Source organism: Arachis ipaensis, chromosome B03 (assembly GCF_000816755.2).
Source record: "Arachis ipaensis cultivar K30076 chromosome B03, Araip1.1, whole genome shotgun sequence".
Lineage (NCBI taxonomy): Eukaryota > Viridiplantae > Streptophyta > Magnoliopsida > Fabales > Fabaceae > Arachis > Arachis ipaensis.
Window position 1 is genome coordinate 1,779,291 of NC_029787.2, and position 18,075 is coordinate 1,797,365.

Genomic DNA, 18,075 nt, shown 5'->3' on the forward strand with positions numbered 1-18,075 from the left:
TCAGAGGGTGAAGCCTTATCCCACAGAAGCAGAACACAACATCACATGTCTCATTGGGTCTTTTCAGCTGAATCCCTCTCACTTTCAGTGCATTCTCTAAGTCATTCACACATGTTTCTGAGTCATCTGGTAACAATGGCATCTCATATGACAATGATGATGTGTGGGTATGGCTATGGGTTAATGCAGTGGAAGAATATGCAGAGTATAACCATGATGCAAGAACAGGGCAGCACCGTGTGCGGTGGAGCTTCATGTCAGAACCACTATCACCACCGCCTCCACAAGCATTCTTTATACCGTCAAAGAGTTCATCTGAGAGTGTCAATGGGCAACCTTTGACATCAGATTGTTCAGGGAATGCAGGGATTGTTGCTGTTGATGGATGAGATGGGCCTGGGCCTGAGCTTGTGTTTGGGAGGATGGGCTTAAGGGTTTGAAGGGTTGTTGTTGATGATGAGTCATTGCACATGCAGCAATGGAAGAAGAAGATGATAATGCATAAGAGGAAAAGGGTTAGTGGTAGTGGAGCTGACATGGTGTTTGATGAAATGTTTATGAGAGAAAAAGAAAGAAAGGGTATAATTGTCCACTAAAATTTTGTCCCAATCCACCTCAGCAACTGTAACGGCCACGTCATTCACTGCCCCTCTATGTCAGCTGGCTCCGTTGCCGTTTTTGGCCCAAAATGGACGGAAGGGTATAATTGTCGGCCGTTTTAAAACGTGGAGGATCGAAATGTATTTTCCAATCTTGAGGGACGAAAATGTCCGCATATTAAAAGGTCAGGGACCTATTTGTCTTTTACTCATTAATTATTGTAGATTATGGGCCTTTTTGAATTTTTTATCTTTTTTGTTAAATTTAAAAGTATTAAGAGAATCTAACAAAAAAAAAAGTATTTCCATTATTCTTCTAATAAAATTAAATTTTGTCTTAAAATTTACAAAAAATAATTTATGTCAAAAAAAATATTATAAATTTTTTAAATATACTCATCACTCTTTTCAAATTATATTTTGCACTATAATCAATACTAAAAATAATTTTTTTTAATAAAAAGTTATAAATTTTTAAATAATATTAATACTTTCTAAACTTTTAAATTTCTAAAGTTATAACTTACTCTCTTCATGAGTCATGATGAGAAGATAGTGTTGTTGTGTAGTATTGTAGGAATCATAATGAAGAAGAGAAAAATAAGAGGAGAGTAGTAGGAGTGGAATTAAATTGTGTGGTATTGTAATAATCAAAATGAAGAAGAAAAAAATAAAATATGAGAAACACAAAGAAAAAATGAAGAGAGGAGAGTAGTCCTTTTGTTACTTAAATTATTTCTTTATCAATAATAAGCTTACCATTGTAATTATTTTTTTAGTGTGAAGAAAATCTCATGCCCTAAGCTGTTCAAGTTGTGATGTTGATGGTTTGATGAACCAGAAGGGATTAAGAGAGAAAGAGAAATAAGTTCTTCTCATTATTGAAGAGAATGAAAAATCTCCTTGAAAAAATATTTGTTAAGTTGTTATACCTTATATACTATGTACTCTTTATGTACTCTCACTAAAAAATAATTACAATAGTAAGCTTATTATTGATAGAGAAATAATCTAGGTAACAATAATACTATCAAAATCAATCTTTTTCGATTTTAAATCTGGTATATAATTATTTAACAAGAAAAATGAACACATTTATTTTTGGATAAGTTTCAGATGCGTTAAGAAATTATTTAGTGAGTAATTTTGTAATTTTAGATGTGTTAAAAATTATTTATGTTAAAAAAATACAAGCACGAATTTAAACAAAATTTAGATTTGTACTAAAAATATTATGCGTTATCTTATTATTTTGGACGTAAAATATGTACTAAAAATATTTTATTTATTATCTTATTAGTTTAGATGTGTTATGAATATATGTAAAATAATAAAAAAATTAACAAAACAAATATGCGAAAAAAGAGAAATAAAGTAATTCAAATACCATATAATTTTTCATGACAAATGGTTAGTAAAATTAGTAAAAGAGATTTACTAAGTAGTGCTTTATCATGCTTAAATAATGTACACATTGAGTAACACATCATTTATTAGACTAAATATTTAGTAATATCTAGTTAGTTAATTCATAATGCATTGAACATTAATCTATGACAAAATGGTGAAAAAAAATTAACTAAATATAATATAATTTTTAAGAGAGGGAGAGAAATAAGTTCTTCTCATTATTGAAGAGAATAAAAAACTTTCTTGAAAAAATATTTATTAAGTTGTTACACCTTATATACTATGTACTCTTTATGTACTCTCAGTAAAAAAATAATTACAATGATAAGCCTATTATTAATAAAGAAATAATCTAAGTAACACTAACATTTTGTAAACATCTTTATTAGTTCTGATTTTCTCTGCTGTCTTCATTAAATAATTTCAGTTCATTTCTTAATTTATTTCAGTTCATTTGTATGTTAATTTCAGTTCACTTGTGAATAAAAAATTTTGTCAATAATTTCAGTTCATTTCTTAATTTATTTCGGTTCACTTGATGCTGCTGATAAGTATTGACTAATTTTTTTATTCACAAGTGAACCAAAATTAACACACAAATGAACCGAAATTAATTCACAAATGAACCAAAATAAATTAAAAAAAAAACTGAAATTATTTAATGATAACACCAGAGAAAATCAGAACCAATAAAGATGTTAGCAAAATGTTGGTGTTGTTCGTGATGACGATAACAAAAACACATCCAAATTCATTAACTGATTTTGCAGCATTATGGTTTCTTCTTTATTTAATTAGATGAACAAGATAAGAAAAGAAGAACATGATGAGAAGTTTAAGGAATTTTTTCTTCTTGTTTCTTCTTTTTTGTTTAATTTTTCTTCTCTTTTTTTTTGTTTTATTTCTTTTAAAATAGTGAAACAAAAAGAATCCTAACAAAATAATTCACTCAGAAATGAACTGAATAATTTCAGTTCATTCTAAATATAATTTCAGTTTATTTCTGAATATAATTTCGGTCTTTTCTGCACAATTTAAAACTCTTTTTCCTCACATTCTACTGCTTCTTCACTAGGGAGAGAAGGAGGAAAAGAAAAAAAATACAGTAACATAAACAACAAAAGAATGACAATAAAGAGAAAATACGCGAAGAAGAAGGAACACAAAAAAGAAGGAGGAGAATGAGGAGGAGGAGAAACACGAAGAAAAAGAAGATGTAGCATCAGAGTAAAGAAAAAAGAGAAGAAACGTAAAAAAATAAAAAAGCGAAAAAAAACGTGTGACCTAAAATCACTTGAATGAATTTAGATGTTAAAATTATTTAGACGTGGAGAATATCTCAATTTTTAATGATAAAATGGTTGGTAAAAATTTTAATGAAGACTTACTAGCAATGCTTTAAAATATTAATGTAATATTGAATATCAATTTCTATAGACATTTATATAATATACGTTCTTCATGAAATTAAGGAACAAAAATAATTGAAGTTGCGTATTTTATAAATGAAAAATACCAAACTTTTGTAAATTTTTTAAAATTAAAGTTTGAGATTTAAGCTTTAAAGCTTCCAGATTGGAGATTCGAACTCGTAACCTCTTAATTGAGTATGGGAAGTCTATGCCATTTGAGCTATTACTTTTTACCCCTTAGCTGTGTTATTCAACGAAAAAATGTGATTTTAATAATATTTAATAGATACGATAATTATTTATAATTGACTAAAATCCCATGTGCCGGGTCCACCACTTGAAAATTCAATTCCAACCGTAATATTTAATACCAACTGGTTTGCTTTTGTTACTATCCAAAGAAAGAAAACAAGTATTATGAATTTATGATAAGAATATATATATATATAAATGAATACAGCTTGTGACTGAATTTCAAGCCATTATTCTTCAAGTTCATTTTTGGTAATAGAAGATGACAGTGAAGGTGGTGCCTAGTTTGAATGAAGAGAGGTGCCTTGTGGTGAGGGGAAAAGTGGTTCTAACTGATGTTCCCAAAAACATTCAGGTTTCTTCAATTGGCACTGCTGAATCTGATTCTGCTGCTTTTTTGGGTGCTACTTCTCATCTTCCAAGTTCTCGTCATGTCTTCACTCTTGGCATTCTCCGGTCAGTACTTGTTAGAGATATAACTATTTATACGTTTTTTGATCATATAGTTCCTCTTAATATGATATCATATTAGAACTTTTTTATTGTGATGATTCAACTTTGTGGCATATTTATATACATGATAACAAAAAAAATAAATAATTTGGTTGGTCGAGGGATCAGCTCACTCACAAGTAGGAGTTCGAATCTTATCGCGTATGCAGTAACTTATTAGCTAGCTACATACCTTTTAATAAAGATTAAATTTGTGACGGATTAATCATTGATTTTTGGGCTGGGAATAGAAAGTAGAAAAAAAAAATGTTAAGTACGATTTTGGTCTGATGAAATTTTTTTTCGTCCCCAATCTTTTGCTATACAAAATCGTTTCTAAGGTTTAAAACCAAGTTTTAAATTCGTCATATTTAAATATTAAAATTTTGGACCAAATTATCCATAATAAAGGAAGAAGAAAAAGAAGAAGAAACTATTCACGATCCATCTCTGCCTCCACTTTCGCCGCCACCTCCATACGATTTCGGTCCCTAAGATAAGGATGGTTTTAAAACCAAATAAAACCTTGGGGATGATTCTGTATGCAGAAAAGGTTAGAGACGAAAAATTTTTTTGACCTATACCTTAGGGACCAAAATCGTACTTAACCTTGGTGGTTAGATCACTCATCAGTTTAAATAAGTATTTAGAGTTCAAACCCGATCTTATGTATGTAGCAACGACTAGCTGATCAAATTTGCGATGGATTATTCATTGACCTGTTGAGTTAGATTAGGGATAGAAACCAAAAACAAAATATGACAAAAAAGAAAGTCAAACTTAATTTACTCAAAGAAGTTATTAATTCAACATTATATTGATGTTAAGTTGTTAAGTGCTGAACTCTTGATTATGAACAAAAATGCAGGGGATATAAGTTACTATCACTCTTCAGAGTGAAGATATGGTGGATGATACCAAGGGTTGGAAAATGTGCAAGTGATGTTCCATTGGAGACTCAGTTCTTGCTTCTAGAAGCAAGAGAAGATTCTGCACTCAATGGTGATGATGATAATGATGAAGAGTTTTGTTCTGATTCAGATGAGGATCCTTCAACATCACAAAACACAAACTACATTCTCTTCTTGCCTGTTTTGGATGGACAATTTCGTTCAACTTTGCAAGGAACTCAATCAAATCAGCTCCAATTCTGCGTCGAAAGCGGTTTGCATAGACTCTTCTTACACTTCCATTTTCAGTTCATTTTGGAGGACCAATCTATCCGACAGAATTAATTTTCGAGAATAAAAATTTGTTAGGAACTAAAGTATCCGATCTGAAATTTCTTGAGGAATGTTTATTCTTTAGTCAAAGTAGATGAACAATAGTTTTACCTTAATCATTCTATAAACTGTGATACTTACAAATTTAATGATTAATACTAATTAATGTGAGTTTTAATTTGTAAATGATCCAGGAGATGCACATATCAAAACTTCACAATCACTAGAAGCTGTATTTGTAAATTCAGGAAACAATCCATTTGAGTTAGTCAGAAACTCTATCAAGTATGTCTTATTTTTCTATGATGTCCTTATTAATTCTTCACATTATGCTATGTCATGCAAAATTACATATTTATTATTCTTCTTCTTTCTTGTGTTAATATAATAGGATATTGGAAAAACTCAAAGGAAGTTTTAGTCACATTGAGCACAAGAAAATCCCTGCACATCTTGATTGGTTTGGATGGTGCACTTGGGATGCTTTTTACAATCAAGTGAGTCCACAAGGAATAAGAGAGGGCCTTCAAAGGTATAAAATGTTAATCAAAAGTTCAAGAGTTTAGGCCGTTTTTGTTTACAAGCACTAATTTTTGTATCTTTGTCTTTTGTGTCATGTTCTCAGTGTCGTGTCTTATTCTGTTTTCAAAACACCAAACACAGCTTGCAAATGTTGAGAAAGTAAGTGACAATACTTATTACTTTTACTTAACAGTTTCTCAGAAGGAAGTTGTTCACCAAAGTTTCTCATCATTGATGATGGTTGGCAAGACACATTCAATGAGTTTCACAAAGAAGGTGAACCACCAATTGAAGGAATACAGTAAGGCCATCATTTTTGTTTTCTTTTTCTATTTCGGTAAACTACCCTTTCTACCCTCCATTTCTGACTCATCATGTTGACATTTCCTGTTTCCCAAATAGGTTTGCAACCAGACTAATAGGCATGAAAGAAAACAAAAAGTTCAACAATGCAGACCTTGACAATTCTTGCAACAATCTTCACAATTTTGTTGATTTCATCAAACACAACTTTGGACTAAAGTAAGCAATCTCATGTCAATTAAAGCATTTATGCATTATTCCTTCCTTCGTGTGCCGGTCGCCTTTAACTATAAGCTATTTTCGGTAAGTATCTCATAACAGAATATACATATACGAGATAGAAAGGTTTTGTGTATCTTTGTAAATATAAAACTGAGCAATTATTCTCTCAAGATAGAAGTCATCTATCTCGAAATAAGTTTGTATTTGCAAATATATCTATATTTCGAATTACTAAGACAGTTACCAAACAAGGCCTAATCTACAACACCATGATTCACAATAACAAGAGAATCGAAAAGAGTTACAATTTTCTAAACCATGCAGATATGTTTACATGTGGCATGCATTAGCTGGTTACTGGGGAGGAGTATTCCCATCATCAGAAGCTATGAAGAAATACAATCCAAAACTTTCATATCCAATTCAATCACCTGGAAACACAGGGAACCTTAGAGATATAGCCATGGACAGCCTGCAAAAATATGGAGTTGGAATCATGGATCCTGAAAAGCTTCAAGATTTCTACAATGACTATCACAGTTATCTTGCTAGCTGTGGCGTCGACGGCGTCAAAGTTGATGTCCAGAATGTGATAGAAACCTTAGGCTCTGGCCGTGGCGGACGCGTTTCGCTGACGAAATGGTATCAAGAGGCACTAGAGGAATCTATAGCCAAGAACTTCAAGGACAATAACCTCATTTGTTGCATGTCTCACAACTCTGATTCAATATACAGGTTTGTGTACTTAACTAAATATCAAGAAGGGTTAAGAGCAAAGTATCTTACTCTAAGTTGATCTATATCTGAGATTTAATTTTGATGCACTATGAATGTAATGCACTTTTACGCGTACATCCAATTATGTAACGTCGTGTCAGCAAAAAAATAACCAATTTTTACATTGACTGTATAAATAGTCATCCAAAAGAACAGATGTGATTGAATGACTGTCAATGAATCAAAATTAAACTCCTTTATGTATACCAGAAACGTATTTAACTATATAAAGAATTATTTATACCGAATCGAAGCTAAAATTTTCTGATGATAAATTTTTAGTTCAAAGAAGAGTGCATCAGCAAGAGCATCTGAAGATTTCATGCCAGGAAAGCCAAAACTTCAAACCTTACACATTGCCTCAGTATCCTTCAATAGTCTTCTTGTTGGGGAGATATTTGTGTCTGATTGGGATATGTTCCATGTAATACAATATTCCTGTCACATTTTCTTCTCAAATCTTTGATCAATGACTGAAAATGTTACAAGTTGCTTCATATGATTCTGAACATTTTTTCCTATTTTTTTCAGAGCAAGCATGACACTGCTGAGTTCCATGCTGCAGCAAGAGCAATAGGTGGTTGTGCAGTATATGTAAGGTAAATAATGCACCAAAAAATGTTTTTCTTATGCTTAAGAAAAAATTCTGAAATGATCTTAACCAAAATTTGATAAAGTATACAGTGATAAGCCTGGAAACCATGATTTTGAGATCCTCAAGAAGTTAGTACTACCTAATGGATCAGTCTTGAGAGCAAGATTCGCCGGCCGCCCGACTCGAGATTGCTTATTTAAAGATCCTGTTATGGATGGTAAAAGGTATGCTAAATTATCCCTAATCTTACAGTAGAGACTCGTATGCAGTTGTCATGAAATTGACAATTGAGAATCGTTAGATGACAATATTCATGGCTATCAACTTCACATGAAAACACCTGCATGTGAGTTTCAACCAAATAAGATTTGCTCAAAAAGGTATGCTAAATTATTATTATCCTTTTTGTGCAGTTTGCTGAAGATTTGGAACATGAACAAGTTCACCGGGGTGGTAGGTGTGTTCAATTGCCAAGGAGCAGGAAGCTGGCCACTGAAACCAGTTGATGGAACACCAAATAACATAACCTTATCAGGGAAAGTGAGACCCCTTGATGTGGAGTTTCTAGAAGATGTTGCAGGAGAAAACTGGAATGGAAATTGTGCAATATATGCCTTCAATTCAGGTTCAAATTTCAATTCAACAATTACATTCTTATTACATGTTGGTCAATTGATAGACTAGTTTGTAGTCTTCTTACTAGTAGTCCTAAATTCGAGGACTGCGGATTGGAAAGAATCTATACCCGGAGAAACAACTACAGTTTCTTGACTCGAATTAGTCGAATTTCTGATAATATGATTTGGATATCGGCAACAAAGACTAGAAAAAGGAGTATGTTTGGTTCATGTTTTTGTTTTCAGTGTCTTGTTTGTTTCTCATTCTTTGATTCAAATCCGAGACCTCTAGTTAAGAGACGAAAATACTCTCACTTTGAGTATTCCCAAACTCATATCTACTTCCCTAAAATGTGACTATAATGCAGGTGTTCTTACCAAGCTACAAAACAAAGAAAAACTAGAAGTGACATTAGAGACTCTTCAATGTGAAATATATACAGTATCACCAATCAGGGTAAGTATCCTACTATCTTAACATTGTAATTTTTTATTTTATGAAAGAAAAAAGAAATCATGTTTACTAATACCAACATGCAAAGATGTTAATGTTAATGCTAATGATTGAAACATTACAGGTGTTTGGTAATGATGTAGAATTTGCACCAATAGGATTGCTTGACATGTACAATTCAGGGGGTGCAGTTGAATATCTGAACTGCACCATGGATGCTGTTAATGATGAAGAATGCATGGTCAAAATCAAAACCAGAGGATGTGGCAGATTTGGAGCATACTCTAATGTTAGACCAAAACGTTGCATGGTGGAAATGAAGGAAGAAAATGAGTTCTTCTACAACCATGAAAATGGACTACTCACAATTAATCTTGATGGTAGTGATTGCAAATCAAGGGGAATTGAACTTGTATACTAACTTGGGCTAATTTTGCAGTTTACCTTTTTTCTTAACTGCTAAATCATGATACTAAGTGCTTGTTTTGGCACTATTATCAGGATAAAAAAAATCTTTTTTTGTTGAATTTTTTTTAGTGTGTTTGGCAAATTTCTAGTATTAAAAGTAAAAGTACTAGAAAAATAAAAAAAAAACATCTTTTTTGAGAAGGTGCAATGTACATCTTTTTTTAAAAGATGTTTTTTCATTAAAAAAAAGATATTTTTCATGTAATAAATAAACAAAAAAGTATTTTTATATTGTTATACCCAAACATAATTGATAAATAAAAAGATCTTTTGAAATGAGATATCCAAACATAAAATTACTTTTACTTTTTCATAATATTTTTAAAAAAAAAGATAATTCGAAAAAAGATCTTTTCTTAAAAGTTTACCCAAAAAAGGCCTAATAATATTGTTATGTGTATTTTTAAATAATGAAAAATATCAAGGGGAGTAATCCTAATGCCTGTGGGAAGGGAAAAAGAATATTTTTTTTTTTTGTTATCTACGGTATTCTTCATCCTGACAAGTTAAGGACTAATTCGTCGCGAATCTGAATTCCAGAGAGGTCTGCGACGAGTGAGCTGACCACTAAACCAATCCAAGTTGGTTAGGAAAAAATGAATATATGTCCTGTTTAAGGAATTTTTTTCTTTACCCCAATTTAAATTCAGAGATGGAAAAGAAAAAAAAGCCCAGCCCAAATAATCATGTTGATAAGAGAGGAATGATCCCTAGATTTTTGGCTGCATGATATTTTTGGTGTTCTTAAGAATCACCGTAAACCCTTTTTCATTTTGCTTTCAATTCCCACCCCCTCCTTCCTTATCCTCATTTCCTTCAATTCAAAACCCTTTCTCTTCTTCTCTCTGTTCTTACAGTTACATGTCTATCATCACTGGCTTCAAATCCCTAACTACCATGGCAGAATCATGCCTTCTCTCTCCTCCTTCTTCTCTCTTCCATTCCAAACACATCACCCATTCAAATTCCAAACCCCACCACCACACTCTCTTCAAACTCGCTTGCCCATTCCCTTCCCTCTCTCTTTCTCTCACCGCAAGGCGCCATCATCACGTGCTCACTCACGTGGCCCAAACCTCCGACTGGGCCCAGCAAGAGGAAGACAACACTCTCACCTTGGAACAGCAAGAAGCTGAAGAACCTGCACTTTCAGATTGGGAACCCAGCGCTGAAATCGTAGGCGAAGCTGAAGTTGCTGAAGCCGAAGACGCAGACGAAGAAGAAGAAGAAGGAGAAGAAGAAGGAGGGGATTTTGTTGAGCCACCAGAGGAAGCGAAAATCTTCGTTGGAAACTTGCCTTATGACGTTGATAGCCAGAAACTCGCCATGCTTTTCGAGCAAGCTGGAACCGTTGAAATTGCCGAGGTAACTAACAAAACGAACCAACACTCTTCGGTTTTAGTGTTAGGTTTTCTGCTTTCTGCTCAATTGAGTTACAATTATTAGTGAATTGTTAAAAAAAATCATTTTTACCAAGAAGCATATGCACTACTATAATTGTTTAGGTGTATACTGTTTCATTGTGTTTGTAATGGCTTGTGATGACTTTTGAGTTTTGAAGATGTTAGTTCTTTATTTTTTGGGTTTTTATTAGTTTTGTATGTTGTATTATGACACTTATGTGTTTGTTTTTATAGCTTTTTCAAAGATGTTTGTGTTCTGTGTTGAATATGTACTTCATGATTCTGAAGGTATTGTGGTATTGTGGCTGTGGCTTTAGGTTATTTACAACAGGGACACTGACCAGAGTCGCGGGTTTGGCTTCGTGACGATGAGTACTGTCGAGGAAGCTGAGGCTGCTGTGGATAAGTTCCACCGCTATGTAAGTTCTTCTTCCACTTGTAGCTGATATCACTAGTTTTGTGCTGTGTATGATGCTAATTTGTCTGAGTTTGGAGTTAGTTTCCTATTGAATTAGGAGGATTGGAAACGCTAAATAGCTTTTGAATTCAAAAATTTCTCATGAACACTTTTGGTGTATGTATTTCTGAGGAGATACTGAACTTAGTTGTGTGTGCTAGAAGCTTTTTTTTTATATGTTTTCCAATTAACCAGTGAGGAAACATAAAATTGCACCGAGCAATGTAATGGATCCCTGTTGTGTGTTTATCTGTTGGATTCTAATGAGGACAGAAAAGTTCAATTTGCAATTGGAGCTGTAACCAATACTCCACACAATTATTTGCAATACTTTTGTATGTAGATCAATGACCTTATTTTTCACTAAATGAAATTAAGCATGTTTTTATAATTTTGTTATTATGGACTTCTTATTGCTATAGAAAGTCCTCTATTTATGCAAGAGTTTTGATTTGATTGCAACACTGAATGTCCTTAGTATTAAATTTTCGAGTTCGTTTGTTTTATGGAGTTCTTTTTTCCCTTTAATTCTTTCAGATCTTATTCATCCTTTTCGTCTTTTTTTTTTCTTGCAACAGGATTTAGGTGGAAGACTGTTGACTGTTAACAAGGCTTCTCCAAGAGGAGAACGACCTGAACGCCCACCCCGTTCATTCGAACAGGCTTTTAGAATCTATGTTGGTAACTTGCCTTGGGATGTTGACAATGGTCGCCTGGAGCAGATTTTCAGCGAACACGGTAAGGTTGCGAATGCTCGCGTAGTGTATGACAGAGAGACTGGACGATCACGCGGCTTTGGTTTTGTCACAATGACCGACGAGAGTGAAATGAATGATGCAATTGCTGCTCTTGATGGCCAGGTATTTCAAAGCTACTTTGTCACGTTATCAATGTTATACATTTCATGCATTGATAGTTCAAAATGTTTTGAACTTTGAACTTGAGAGGACAACTTTTTGAACAGCGTAGTTGATTTTGTCTTGGGTTTTCCTTCTGTACACTGATTTAATCATGGGTTTTAAAAAGAACATATAATTTTTTTTATTACTAGGACATGAAATTGATGTTTAGACACGTTAACTGTTAGTGGATATGATCCAATATCCTTAAAATTTTAAGGGTATCGGAAAACTCCTGCAGATATATTATCAAGTTTGTTGTCTTCCCTCTTTATGTGTCCGTGTAAATATGGTGTTTGGGTATGTTGCAGAGTTTGGATGGAAGGGCAATAAGAGTGAATGTTGCTGAGGACAGACCCAGACGCTCTTTTTGAGTATTAGCTCATGTAATCAACAACCATGGCAGCTGCTGGAGTTTTTTGTTTTTATAGCTGAGAATATAGTGTCATTTTTTCTGAAAAATATTTCCTCTCCTGGGCAACCGGTTCCAAATTAAGTTTACACATTCTATTGTCATTATTTTATAGCTGTAATTCTAATTTTCCTCAGATTCTTAAGTGGTCTATGTTCTCCTTTACCCTCTTTTCTTTTGCTGTTTCGTTTTGTTTTGTTTCTATAAAACGGAATCAAATTAAGAAAGATTTACCTTGAAATTAATGTAGCTATCTTAGTAAATTTCATAGCTTATGTTGTGAATTGTAGAACAGAAACTAATTAGTGTTTTTAACTATTAGAAGTTTTTCTGTTGCAAATTTGAAATCTGAATTTACAAACATAAGACATACATTTCTATTCTAAAAGAAAAAGATTAACCTGTTTCAAACTTTTATTACATGTCACCCTTCTTTAGATGATTATTTGAAACCTTCATCACGTATTCATGGGTTGAACTTGGTTTGCGGAACATAATAAAAATTCGTTGCACATTTTTAATTCCAAAATTACTATCACTGCATATGCAGATGAACTTTATTTATATGGTACAAGGAGTTGAGTAGCATCAACACTAACTATACAAATTCTAACACCATGTGAGGGAAATCCAAGTTCTAACAACCACGGATATCTGTAGCATTAGCCTTTCAAAATTCCAAGAAACTTAACTATACAGACTCTAACATTTGTGTATCCCCCATATTCCGAAACCAGAGAGACATGTGAACCAAAATTCAAGATCCCTCCTCCATTTCAGTAACCGCGAAGTTGAGCTTCTCGACTGGTGAGGGGGACATAACGAACGGAGGTCTCGGTGTGGACACTAATAGAGCCATCAGATTTCTTGTCCACCACCTTCAAATCTTGAAACATGTTTCCAACTGGGATCACCATTCTTCCTCCAGGCTTTAACTGATCAATAAGTGCTTGCGGAATTTCAGGTGCTGCTGCCCCAACATGAATGGCATCATAAGGGGCAAACTCCGGCCAACCTTTTCTTCCATCTGTCAAAATTGCTCAAATGTATTCAGTTAGCAATTCAAAATCTATTGTGATTTGAATATTATGAATATCATGCTCAAATATCTCGAATATCAGTCACATGAACAATACTTCTGAACCAACATAATTTCAAACAAAACATGAATCATAGCAATCTTTATATTTTCAATTTACAAAATGGACTAACTACAAAATTATTAAACCAGTTGCATTATGTCCTCATCACCAATTAATATAAACTAAAATCGGGAAAAACTAGATGGCTATGGTTGACTAAAAAAAACTAATATCTCAGGAAACTAACCAGCAGCATGAACTGAAAGGGAGCCATCTTTCAATAATTGGGCGGCAGCACTTTTCTGAATATTCTCTATTGAAGAAGAAACCAATTCAGGAATATGCTCCACACCAACAGCACGACCTTCCGGTCTAACCATCATGCCGAAGCACGCTGTCAAATACCCTGTTCCTGCAAGAGGCCCATATGAAGATTGTTACTCAACACTAAATAGCAAATCTTGGAATACGAGAGCTATATGAGAAACCAAACTCCCTTGTCAATCCCCTATGCAAGGTTTTACATCAAAACATCTTCACATTATCTTGCTATGCCTATGAAATCTCGATGCAAATGAGGTATACAGTATAAGCTGCATTTTTTATCCATAATCTACCCAAAAAGAAAGAAATTAAATAAAAAGGATTCCAACTTGAAAGAAACTTACATCTTGGATAAATGCTCAAATTAGACATCAAATATTATATGCAAGACATTAGTCCTTCAATATTCTAGTATATAGCAATATGCCAATATGGTTTCCATAGTATAATAGATCCTACATTTAAGGACAAAGTTGATATCTAAAACTAAATTGATGTCTATTTAGATATTTGAAAGAGCTGATAACCCAAAATCTTAACAGAACAAGCTTGACATTGCACATACATTGTTCATCGACTAATCTGAATATTTATTCTACCCAATCCATTTCTATAGAATCCGCTAAAGAGAAAATATTAGTGCAAAACAATAGATGCAGTGTGTTTCATGGACTATACCGGAGCCAATGTCGAGAGCATGCATTCCAGGCTGCAAATTCTTCTCCAGTAACTGAAGGCACATCGCATGCATATGCGGCGCAGATATAGTTGCGTTGTACCCTATCGACATGGGGCTGTCGATATAAGCTCCAGCCCCGTTGGGAACAAACAATGCTCTATCAATGCTCTCCATTACTTCAGCTACCTTATTTGATCTTATCACTCCATAACGCTGCAAACTTTCCACCATTGCTTTGTTCCTACTCATGCTGCTGCCAGAGCAGAATCTCTATATATTTGACAACCAAAACAACAAGAATTTCAAGCTTTTGGTAGTGGCAAGCGAAATTATCAAACCCTCAAATTAACTTGTAAACATTCCTAATCAAGTTTAGGGATCTAAGAGTGTAAACTCTAACAAGAAAATTGACAGGTTTAGCTATGCAATTCAAGTTTACCTTGTTGTGAAGGATTTGAATATGGCATAGTAATAGTAATAACCATAAGCCATGATTAAGGAAGTAAAGTAAGGAATTATACTGTTTCATTATCTTCTTTTTCTCTTTTCTTTCTTCTCCCCTTCCTAAGAGGACACTAAATAAGGTAAAAACTAATCAAAATCACAAAGAGAATTAGAACAAAACAAAACTTTTGCCACCAAAATCAAAGAAATAACGCATCTTTACAGCATAGGATACAATTTGCATGTTGGAAATTCGCAATAAATGAAAAATTAGAAAGAAAAAGAAAGAGAGAATACCTGCATGGAATGGAAGAGAGAGTTTCCCGTAATGAAATTAGGGTTTTGGAGGAAGGAGAAGGAGGTGGTGAGGGAAACAGAGGAGGGAGGCGAAGAATGAGAAGGGAAGAGTGTCGCTGTTGCGGTTAGAGAGAGAGCGCGTGAAGCAGGGCAAGAAGAGAAGAGGAAATTATAGGGCGCAGAGGCAGAGACAGAAGCAGAAGGAGAAGGAGTAGTATTCATTGTGATTCTGATCCTGATTCTGTTATTTCTGGTTGTTTCCACACTTCTCCAATCTCTCTTCCTTTACACGCTCTTGTCATATACCACTCACACGTGTCCACTCCACCTAAAAATTTATATACAGATGAAAAAATTTTAAACATATTGATATACTGATATTTCAGTACACTTAAAAAAAATTTCTATACAATTATCTTTAGGTGACGTTAGTATTTAAGAATCGTTAGATAATAAAAACAACTACATGCATACGAATCTTTACTAATTTATTTTCGATTTTGTATTATATCATAATATTCTTACATACTACATACTCACATATCCAATACAACAACAATAAAGTCTTATCTCATTAGGTAGGGTCGACTACATAAATCAAATAACGTCATTGAGCTTTATCCTGTATTTTGTCTATAAAGAGACCGTTTACATATAGTCTCATTTGACCACCTCGTGGATGGTCTTTCTAGGTCTTCCTCTATCTTCCACTCCTTATCCATCTTCCATCTCATCCACCCTCCTGATTGGGTGCTTTGTTGGTCTTCTTATCACATGTCCAAACCGCCTAAGACGCGATTCTACCATCTTTTTTATAATAGGTGCTACTTCAACTCTCTCTCTTACATTTTCGTTCTTTATTCTATCTAATCACGTATGACCACTCATCCATTTAACATATTCATCTCTATCACACTTAACTTATGTTCATGCTCTCCTTTAGTCGCCCAACACTCTGTACCAAGAAGTATAGCCGGTCTGATAGCAGTACGATAGAATTTACCCTTAAGTTTTAAAGGCACTTTTTTGTCACATATAAAACCAGACGCACTCTGCCATTTTGAACAACCTGCTTGAATCCTATGATTTACATCATGTTCAATCTCTCCTTAATCCTATATGATGCACCCAAGATACTTAAAACTTTTAACATTTCGTATGATGTTTTCTCCAATCTTCACCTCTATATTAGGGTTTTTTCTTCGGCGGCCGAACTTACATTCCATATATTTCATCTTGCTACGGCTTATGCGCAAACCATACATTTCTAGAGTTTCTCTCCATAAATATAACTTCTTATTTAGGTCTTCTATTGGCTCTCCCATAAGGACGATATCATTGGCAAAAAGCATGCACCATGACACAGGCTCTTGGATATACTCTATGAGTACTTCTAAAACTAATGTGAAAATGTATGGACTTAAGGATGATCACTGTTGTAATCCTATACCAATAGAAAATTCCCCTGTCACACCACCTTGAGTCTTCACACTAGTTGTAGCCCATCATACATGTCTTTAATTGCACGAATATATGCGATCCTTACTCTCTTCTTTTCTAAAACCTTCCATAAGACCTTCCTTGACACCCTATAGTATACTTTTTTTCCAAATCAATAAACACCATATGTAGATCCTTTTTATTACTAAGATACCTCTCCATCATCCTTCTTAATAGGTATATCGCTTTAGTGGTGGATCTATCTGGCATAAAACCAAATTGGTTCTCTGTTACTTGTGTCTCTTGTCTCAACATCTGTTCTATCACCATTTTCCATAACTTCATGGTATGGCTCATGAACTTGATCACTCTATAGTTTCTACAACTTTGTATATCCCCGTTATTCTTGTAGATAGGTACTAAGGTGCTCTTTCTCCACTCATCTGGCATCTTCTTTAACCTTAAAATCTCATTAAAAAACTTGGTTAACCAACTGATACCTTTCTCTCCAAGGTCCTTCCAAACTTCAATCGGAATATTATCAGGCCCCACAGTCCTGTCATTTTTCATCTGGTTTAAAACCTCTTTTACCTCGAAGTCTCGAATCTTTCGATAGTAGTCGAAATTTTGAACTCGTGCATAACCGACTAAGGCTCGGAAGAGTCTTCTGTCCTTCATTAAATAAATCGTAGAAGTAGCTTTTCCACCTTTCATTGATCTCCTCTTGAGCCAAAACCTCTCCGTCTTTTTCTTTATACACTTAACTCGATCTAAGTCTCTTGTTTTTCTTTCACGACTCTTTGCGATTCTATATATACCTTTTTCTCCTTCCTTCGTGCCTAAAGACTGGTAGAGACTCTCATATACTCTTGTTATTACTTTATTTACATCCATTTTTTGTCTCTTTTTTACCCGTCTTATATTTTTTCCAATTATCTGTATTGTGGCACAAAAACCACTCCTTAAAGCACTCCCTTTTTGCCTTTATATTCACATATCCAATACTAAGGTGTATTTATTTACAAGTGCAAGATATTAAATCATGAACACAGAAATATAAAATTGTGTTTGGTAAATAAGATATAGACAGAATATTATATTCTAAGATATTGAATTAGTGTATTTTATATTTTTTTTTAGAAAAAAATAAAGATATTGACCGAAGATATAATTTTTTTAATTGTCAATATTAATTTTTATAATTATATTTTTTATCGTTTTATATTTTAAATTGTGTCTGAATAAAAAATAAAGTAAATTAGACTTTTTATTTTTTATTTTATCTTGTATTC

At 33.6% G+C, this 18,075-nt stretch overlaps 4 protein-coding genes across 7 annotated transcripts; 2 read left to right on the forward strand and 2 right to left on the reverse strand.

Moving 5' to 3' along the window:
* On the reverse strand, window positions 5-529 carry LOC107632401 (uncharacterized GPI-anchored protein At4g28100-like; the record flags this gene model as incomplete). The annotated part of the gene is made up of 1 exon (XM_016336085.2): window positions 5-529. A coding segment is annotated over exon 1 (468 nt), but the record flags the coding sequence as incomplete, so codon positions are not given.
* LOC107629362 (probable galactinol--sucrose galactosyltransferase 2) lies at window positions 3,854-9,405 on the forward strand. The gene is made up of 13 exons (XM_016332141.2): window positions 3,854-4,129; window positions 5,034-5,329; window positions 5,583-5,673; window positions 5,780-5,920; window positions 6,104-6,211; window positions 6,313-6,432; window positions 6,760-7,170; window positions 7,495-7,636; window positions 7,744-7,811; window positions 7,897-8,031; window positions 8,221-8,432; window positions 8,793-8,881; window positions 9,003-9,405. Exons 1-13 carry the CDS (start codon window positions 3,936-3,938, stop codon window positions 9,297-9,299), a joined length of 2,304 nt encoding a protein of 767 aa, XP_016187627.1. The 5' UTR covers window positions 3,854-3,935; the 3' UTR covers window positions 9,300-9,405.
* Window positions 10,079-12,757, forward strand: LOC107629360 (28 kDa ribonucleoprotein, chloroplastic). The gene is made up of 4 exons (XM_016332137.2): window positions 10,079-10,711; window positions 11,067-11,168; window positions 11,785-12,066; window positions 12,417-12,757. Exons 1-4 carry the CDS (start codon window positions 10,208-10,210, stop codon window positions 12,477-12,479), a joined length of 951 nt encoding a protein of 316 aa, XP_016187623.1. The 5' UTR covers window positions 10,079-10,207; the 3' UTR covers window positions 12,480-12,757.
* Window positions 13,032-15,633, reverse strand: LOC107629361 (protein-L-isoaspartate O-methyltransferase 1). 4 transcript variants are annotated; one of them, XM_016332140.2, is made up of 5 exons: window positions 15,344-15,486; window positions 15,042-15,177; window positions 14,602-14,872; window positions 13,847-14,011; window positions 13,103-13,544 (listed from the first exon to the last, which is right to left on the reverse strand). In XM_016332140.2, exons 2-5 carry the CDS (start codon window positions 15,129-15,131, stop codon window positions 13,294-13,296), a joined length of 777 nt encoding a protein of 258 aa, XP_016187626.1. In that variant the 5' UTR covers window positions 15,132-15,177; window positions 15,344-15,486; the 3' UTR covers window positions 13,103-13,293. The 4 variants fall into 4 exon arrangements, with proteins under 4 accessions (XP_016187625.1, XP_016187626.1, XP_020973365.1 ...); XM_021117706.1 differs by having other exon boundaries at window positions 15,042-15,166; window positions 15,344-15,459; XM_016332139.2 differs by lacking the exon at window positions 15,042-15,177 and having other exon boundaries at window positions 13,032-13,544; window positions 15,344-15,633.